General features: G+C 37.2%; 1 protein-coding gene across 1 annotated transcript in view; it reads left to right on the top strand.

The window, feature by feature from the left end:
* The window catches only part of LOC103513869 (neuroligin-2-like), a gene marked incomplete at its 5' end in the record, with an annotated part of 26,205 nt that overhangs the window by 1,685 nt on the left and 15,968 nt on the right, over positions 1 to 8,552 (top strand). Inside the window, 3 exons of the mRNA XM_026826967.1 lie at positions 1,710 to 1,852; positions 2,351 to 2,470; positions 5,292 to 5,436. Of these exons, the coding sequence (XP_026682768.1) occupies positions 1,710 to 1,852; positions 2,351 to 2,470; positions 5,292 to 5,436 (408 nt within the window). The remainder of the gene's footprint in view (positions 1 to 1,709; positions 1,853 to 2,350; positions 2,471 to 5,291; positions 5,437 to 8,552) is intronic.

Here is an 8,552-nt window from a genome sequence, read left to right on the forward strand (position 1 = left end):
TAAACAGATTCAGATAATTTTATTAAAACTTTAGTGACATCAATGCTTGACCTTTCATAGATTTGACCAAGTATAACGGAAACTTGTTGTAGAAAATTTACACTTTAGATCGATTTTGCCAAGATACTGAGGGGTAAACAAAATCTTCGTATTGAAAATGGCAAAGATTTCGATCTCTGACCTAATTTTCCTTCTTGGCGTACGTGCACACTGAAGTTTTTGCACAGGTAGCTACGAGACACTAAAATGTACATTTCACTATCCAACATTTACACTACTACTTGCCAGAATTTACGCGAGGGAAATTTACAATGTCTCTACACTGAAAGAACACATTGATTTCCCTCATCATGGTGGGGTACGTACGTACGTACACAGATTGAGTAGGGTACATACATACGTACACAAAAAGCTCACTTTGAGGCTTAGATGAGTAGGGACAAACAGTCCTAACGGATGGATTCGGCTTATAAGAATCTGCGAGTAGGAGGGGTAGTTGGTATTCTTGAGACCGTGATCAAGTCGAACTTCGATCCGATGGTATTACACATATTTGTGGGAAAAACTGGCAGTATCACTCGTATTTATGAACAAGAATGATCGTTCTTAGATCAGTCTCAAGTCAAAATTGACCAATCAAATGCCTTGAGACTATGCTTAGCACGAACTTAAGAGCCAGCATTTTGTTCATAAATATGGGTGTTAGTGTATTACAGACATGTCAAGTCCTCTGGGAATCGAGCAATCGAGTGATCTAATCGTCCCGAAACCGAAGAAAGAAGGAAGACAGGATAAGAGAATTTTTCTGTTTAGGATAAAATCCGCCCCGGATGGGAATCGAACCCGCTTAAAATGCCTCGTGGACAGTTTAGCTACACCCTGAATACCTGTGGTTCTGATATTTTATTGCGTTTGGAATATCTTTTTCCTATTTTTATTATTATTATAAATCCTGGATAAAATGTGTGTGACTTAAATACAAAAAACCTTTAGGATTTGGATCCCTCCTCTCTCTCCCTTGCCCCCCCCTTTCTCTTCCCCTTTCCCTTTCTCTCTCTCTCTCTTCCTCTCTCTCACTATCTCTCAAAAAAAAGTAAACGAATGAATTTTTCGAAGAATACTTTTTCTTACGTGGGATTATTATTATTATTTTGCCGTTGTACAAAAGTTCTCATTTTTTAGCCCGTCCTTCCTTTATTATTACGATAGTAATAAAAAGGTATAAGGGACGGGCTATTGTATTCGCTTCGGTGTCGTCGGTCTGTCTGTCCCCATAGAAGGACTTATCCAAACCTGGTTGACCTATATATCAAATTAAAGGTATTTTTACCAGGAACACGAAAATGGTGGTGCAAATTTTGTCCAGAAAACCATAAAGCCAAAAAACAAAAAAAACTGGTTTTGGGGGGGATTTTTTTCACATTTTCTCACACAAATGAGCTCTGATCTCGAAATTTGTCGCGGCGACCTATAAACTCAAAGTGAGAAAGTTTTAGATAACACCTCAGTCGTTATTTTAAGACCGGTTTTAGCGTCGGGGTTTTTCGTCAGCCTCTCAATCAGCCCTAACTAGAGTGATTGATTTGGGCTGACATTTGGTTTTGGCTACAAATTTTACGAGTGGGTGGATGCCCTTCGCACTCAACCTTTGCTATTTCGTTAGCATTTCTTACATATTAAACTCTATTGTTATTCTGTTTTCTCCTCAGATATGAAGCCCAAGCTGAAGAATCATTATCGGGCTCACAGGCTCTCGTTCTGGCTGAACCTTGTTCCCGATCTACATAAACCTGGCTCAGATGATGTACCCCGCTCACATCATATGCTGGGAGATGATGATGAGATCAATGAAGTAAGTAGATACTCTTACTTACTTACTTATTCACTTACTTACTTACTTACTTACTTACTTACTTACTTACTTACTTACTTACTTACTTACTTATGTACTTACTTACTTATTTATTTATTTACTTATTTACTTACTTACTTATTTATTTACTTACTTACTTACTTATTTATTTATTTACTTACTTACTTACTTACTTATTTACTTGAGAAAAGAGGTAGAGAGATGGTTCTTTAAGAGCCGTGTTCAGAATAAAATTTGCTATCCAAAAAGAATAAAATGTGCACTTCAAATCACATTTTTCACAGGATCACATTTTTACTGATATTTATTACCTAACTTTTACTTATTTACATAACTTTTCCAGATTCCTCACTCCACTTCTTCTCCGGGTAAGCATCAAGCCCCACCCTCCACATATCAGAACTACGCATTCAAAACGGATGAAACTTTTACTGATATTTATTACCTAACTTTGACTTATTTACATAACTTTTCCAGATTCCTCACTCCACTTCTTCTCCGGGTAAGCATCAAGCCCCACCCTCCACATATCAGAACTACGCACCCTCTGCCTCACATAACCTAGTGAATTTAACAAGCAATGATATTATACATCAGGTATGTATCTAGTGAATTTAACAAGCAATGATATTATACATCAGGTATGTATCTAGTGAATTTAACAAGCAATGATATTATACATCAGGTATGTATCTAGTGAATTTAACAAGCAATGATATTATGCATCAGGTATGTATCTAGTGAATTTAACAAGCAATCATATTATACATCAGGTATGTATCTAGTGAATTTCACAAGCAATGATATTATACATCAGGTATGTACCTAGTGAATTTAACAAGCAATGATAATATACATCAGGTATGTACCTAGTGAATTTAACAAGCAATGATAAAAACCAATGCACCGATCTTAACCAAAAGCTTCGTGTCGCATCCTTGTCACATTTGACAGCTACATACCAAATTTCAGGTCGCTAGCTCTTACCGTTCTCGAGATATTTTGTTTAGAGACAGACAGACACACACACGGACCAATGGCTGAAACTTTGGATTAGGCTCTAGGGACCTCAAAACGTGTTTTGGATTCAGTAAGAAACCAGGCAGTCATACAAATTTGAGCTCCAATTTTTCATACTGCCTGTTTCCATGGTAACGCTTTGGATATGGAGAAAGTCGATTTTTATTTAGGCCTCACGGACCGAAAAGGTGATTTGCATTTCTGGTTGGGGAAAAAACTTTAATTTTAATAAATAAATTTTATCTACGGCTGTACCAAGAGAGAGCCAAAAAGAGATCGGTCCCTAAAATCAATTTTTTGTATCCGAATTCCGAAACAACCATTTTTACCATTTTCGTTTAACAACCATTTTTACCATTTTCTACCATTTTCGTTTCGGTTCACTTCGATCATCTGAATAAAAATCGACTCGCTACTACTCAACCTAAAAACATCAGAAAAATAAAATCGTAGCCTCGCGGTTGCGTGCTAGCTTCACGAATGTAAACAGTCAGCAAAAACTTCAAACTTCATTGACTTCATTTTTGAAAGCTCGGAACTTTGAAGAATTTTGTGAACGGAACCTCGATAAATTTGAGTGCCATTTCGCCATTTTTAGGGCGTTTTCAGTTTGGATTTTCCTTTAGGACTTCAATTTCTTCATCATGTCTGGGAGTCAGAACGGGGCGGGTATGATCAAGCAGCGCCGCCAGGAGAACGGGGGACCTATGTCTAATATTAGTGCAGGTAAATAGAACTCAATAGAATCATCCTGCTGGGGTAGGACTAAGAAGTCCTTTTATCTTAAAATTAATACCTAGAAAAAGTTAACATATGACTCATTGACTGAGTGGTCAATGAAAAAAAAAAAATAATAATAATAATAATAATTCACTCCTTTTTTTAAGAGGTTTGATAGAGGGAACTGTCACTGCTAAGGTCTTGTCCTCCCGAAAGCGAAGAGAGGGTTGGAGAAAGCCAGCCGTTTTGCTTGCTGTCCACCATTTTGGAATTTGGATAGCCAGACCTGAAACTTGGCCAAATTTTGAATGGACTGAAAGCTAATTTCCTGAGAATCACTTTGGAATGAAGTTGGTGTTTTCATTGTCTGATACAGATGAAAATGGGTGTTTTTTATGTTTTGGTTCTTGGGAGACACAGTTTAGAAGTTGTTCTGTTTATGGGGTGGGAGCTTACGGCCCTAAATGTCCTAAGTTCCAATCACAGATAAATATGTAAAATAAAATTTTTTGAGAATTGATTATAATTTCAGACAAGATTATTTACTTACTGTGTAGCCATTTGAATTGAAGTAAGAATATATTCTATTTAAATATAATTGTGTAATCCATCATTTTTCTTTCCCCAGGGAGAAAAAATGGGTCACCATTGGAGACACAACAATGAAGATATTCAAGTGGGTTCCTATATCGACAGACAAGAAGAAAATCAACCGATCACATCACAATTCTCTTACGCACTCCACACACACTAACAACAACAAAGAGAACTCATTGAAGCGAACCCTTGACTCATCAAATTCAAATTTTGGACTTGAAGATTCAAACACAAGTAAGTTTTTTTTTTTTTTTGAAGTGTCAGGGTGGGCCTGCACCATAGTTCTTATTGATTTAAACTTTTGTTTCTAACTGATTGGCTGAATATCAGATGAAACTGTAGTAGAAAATGCCTTATAGGTAGTTTTTTCCCCCCAAGACTTTTTTTATTTTTACTGATTGCTACATTTCCTACTTTCTCAGGTTTCTCAGCTGTCAGTGACTCACAAGATCAAACCAACTTCTCCACTTACATCAGGTATATATCTAGTGAATTTAACAAGCAATGATATTGATATTACACATGAGGTATGTATCTAGTGAATTTAATAAGCAATGATATTATACATCAGGTATGTATTGCTTTATATAGATTTAGACTGTCAAAGGACATTTCTAACGAAAGGTTCCTCGATTTTGGAAGGTAAGTATTATGTCGTGTAAATCCATGTTTTCATCCAAGTGGAGTTAAAACCGAAGGCTAGGTAATCTCTGGAATTCAAACCAGCTAAACTATTGTTCTAATGAGCCTGGATAATAAAATAACTCAGGGAAAATGTCCCCGCAGAGCGCAGAGCCTACCAAGACCCGATTAGGTCCAAAATCTAATGAGTAAATTTCTATTTTGTGTTTACCAAGTCTATCCGATTTCGTCAAAAACAGACTAAACAGACACACTACAATCACCTCACGTGAGCTCATGGGGAGTCAGCAAGATGGGTTCAAAGTTTTCCCATAATATTGTAGGTAATTTCGTTCATGATAGGCACACTGCCCTGACATCACGTGATCTCACTTGAAGTGATAGTAGTATGTTTCTATCTTAACGGTTCGGGATTTAATTCGATTCTATTCTATTCCAGCAGGCTTCAGCTTCCGTGGTGAAGGTGGCTCCGTCTAGCGGTAGAGATCTGCAGGAAGATTTACCGGACGGATCTGCCGCAGCTTCAGGACAGGAGGATGGGTTTGCCGCCTATTCTACCGCACTCAGCGTCACCGTGGCCATTGGTGAGTTTTCTGAGCTGGAGTCCCGGGTTCGATACTTTTTTTCAAGGCTTTACGGCAGGGTTTCCACGCCGCGGAAAGAGGAGATAGAAAGCGAGAGGAGAGGACGAGAGTGAGAGAAGAGGATAAAAAAGAGGGATGTAACATATATTGAGGGAGAGAAGAATGAAGAAATGGGAGAACAAGAACAAGGAAGGTATGGGAGGAAATGGAAAGGAGAGGAGGGAGGGAAAAATGGAAGCGGGAGGGAGAGAGGAAGGGAAGATATGAAGTGGAGGGAGAAGCAGTGGAAGTTAAAGGGGAAGTAAAGAAAAGAAAGCAAAGAAGTGTCGGAAAAGAAAGAAAGGGATTGGAGAGAGATGGGAGGGAAGAAGAGGGAAAAGAGAAAAAAGAGGGATGGGAGATAGGAAGAAAAGGAAAAGGAAGAGAAGAAGAGAGAAACCAAGGTAAAGTTTGCTGTGTGGGTAAAAGTTACCTTCCCTAGAATGGAAATAGGAATAGATACCTAACAATTATACAGGAAAAGGTACCTAACAATTTCGTATGTGTAGGAAGTTTTGGAAAAGTCTGGTGTACCTAAGTATGTAGGTAAAAGATAGATAAACTGTTCATACCTATCTCCCAGAAGTCGGTAGAAATACGGAGTAGTAGAAAATACCGTTTTTTTAGATGAAATGAAATTATTGGCATTGTTATATGTAGTTCATAGTAGGTAATTGTTATTATGTATTGAAATTATTATTGTTCCCGCACAGCCAAACTTTATAATAAATAGATAAGGTTCGTTCCCGGAACGGCTGACTTTCGTTCTTCCTTCTGCCTTCGATTCTGGGACGATAAGACCTGTTGGTACAGTTCTAGTTCTCTCCATCAATCCTCAGAAATAAAAATAATATTAATATAATAAAGTTAAATAAACTAATAGAAACTATTCTCCTCTTGTTATTTCAGAGACAGGGCTGTATCCATGGGGAGGAACTGCCCTATCTGTTCGGGGCACCCTTGGTGGGAGGATTCAACCATTTCCCCCGCAACTTCACCAAGTCTGAAATCCTCCTGAGTGAAGCCACCATGATCTATTTCAGCAACTTCGCCAGAACTGGGTAAGTTAAATGAAGGGCTAAGACTAGGCTTGCCAAATATCCAAAATGTCGATTCGGGACGCGAATCCGCGAACATAATTGCCAAATCCGCGAACATAATCGCAATACCTATTAGGTTGTGGTCATGAACAACAGGTCTAGGCTAGGCTATTAAAATTAAAACAGATTTAATTTTCTCTCCCTCCCTCCCCTATCTCTCTCTCTCTCTCTTTCTCTCGCTCTCTCCCTCCCTCTCTTTTCTATCTCTCTCTCCCTCTTCTCTCTCTCCCTCACTCTCATCTTTATCTCCCTTTTTTTTCTCTCTCTCTCTCTCTCTCTCTCTCTCTCTCTCATGTCCTTACTTTATCACAAATGAATGCATTATTCCTGTTGTTCCTGTTTTTCTGTGTTTTTTCTTCCGCCAGAAAATTGTATTTTTGCAGTTTTGTAGTTCACTTCCTTTCTCTCTCTCTCTCCTCCCTCCCTTCCCCTCTATCTCTCTCACTCCCACGCTATACTCCCTCCCTCTCTTCCTCATTTTATGTTTTAATCTTCTCTCCATCTCTCTCTTTTTTAATACTGTGCCAAAAGTCGTGTTGACATTAATAGAAAGAGAGGGAGAGAGAGACGGAACGAAAGAGAGAGAGAGAAAGGAGAGAGACGGAAAGAGAGAGAGAGACAGACGGAAAGAGAGAGGGAAACAGAACATTATTTGTCCTTATTTATGTAGGTACTTAGTGTGTATTTCTCTAAATTTTGTGTTTTTCTTAGAATAATTATCGTTCTTATGTTTGTTTAAAATCCTTCTTCTGTGTACCTATTTTCGTTGTTATTATTTACTTGGTGGATTTCACCAACACAAACAATATGGTTGATCAGAATAATCGATCATTAGTGATTATGCGCCATTTTTTCAAAATTCTGTTTCACCATTCAAATTCTCCTCTTAATTAACGCAACGAGAGAAATCCTTTTGATTTCTGCAGTTGGTATTTCTGTAATATTATAAACGATGTTCTGATTGGTTGAAATTTATTTTTACAAGCGCGGTTCTTTTTAAAACAAGTACTTTTATGGTGGATTTCACCAACACAAACAATATGGTTGATCAGAATAATCGATCATTAGTGATTATGCGCCATTTTTTCAAAATTCTGTTTCACCATTCAAATTCTCCTCTTAATTAACGCAACGAGAGAAATCCTTTTGATTTCTGCAGTTGGTATTTCTGTAATATTATAAACGATGTTCTGATTGGTTGAAATTTATTTTTACAAGCGCGGTTCTTTTTAAAACAAGTACTTTGATTTGAATTTTTTGTACTTTTTGGACTTGGAAAAATTTCTTCCAAAAAATTAACAATTTTGTCAATTCCCATTATTCTTTACACCTCTTACCTTTACGAGATAAAGGTAAAGCAACATTGACTTTAGTTAATATCTGGATGGGCGACTGTCTGCTGTCTGATTTTCACCTAATCATAACAGTTTAGTCCTTGTCCTTGGACCATACCAGGAAAGACCAAATTTCATCTCTCTTCGACAAACCTATTATCAATAGGACATCTAGGCAGTAGGTCTGTAGTTACCAAAAATACAGATAAAATTACAAATAAAGACCAAGATGCTGTATGGGAAGATATTTTATAGAGAAGATGGCATACCTACCTAAGTATAATATCAAAAATCTTTAAATTAAAACAGCATTTCTGTACCCAATTTCCTAGATAATATTGGAATTGAATTTATTTATTTAGCATCGATGGCTATTATCTTACAACATTAAACATAGGTGTAAACAAAGAATGTACAATGAATGATGAAATACAATTAAATTGAATGAAAATATAGAAAAATCAACATTGGGGTTATTAAAGTAAAAAAATATAATATGCAATTTATTTAATGGATTTCTAGAGTTCGCTCAACTCACACCTCGAAAAACCTACGTCGAGTTCTTTGTTTACTCTATAATCTTTCAACTTCGACCTCCTATGACGTATGCCTTTACAAAGCATTTTTAAAAACCCGCAGGAAA

Source organism: Diaphorina citri, unplaced genomic scaffold, assembly GCF_000475195.1.
Source record: "Diaphorina citri unplaced genomic scaffold, Diaci psyllid genome assembly version 1.1 scaffold1040, whole genome shotgun sequence".
In the NCBI taxonomy this organism is placed as follows: Eukaryota; Metazoa; Arthropoda; class Insecta; order Hemiptera; family Psyllidae; genus Diaphorina; species Diaphorina citri.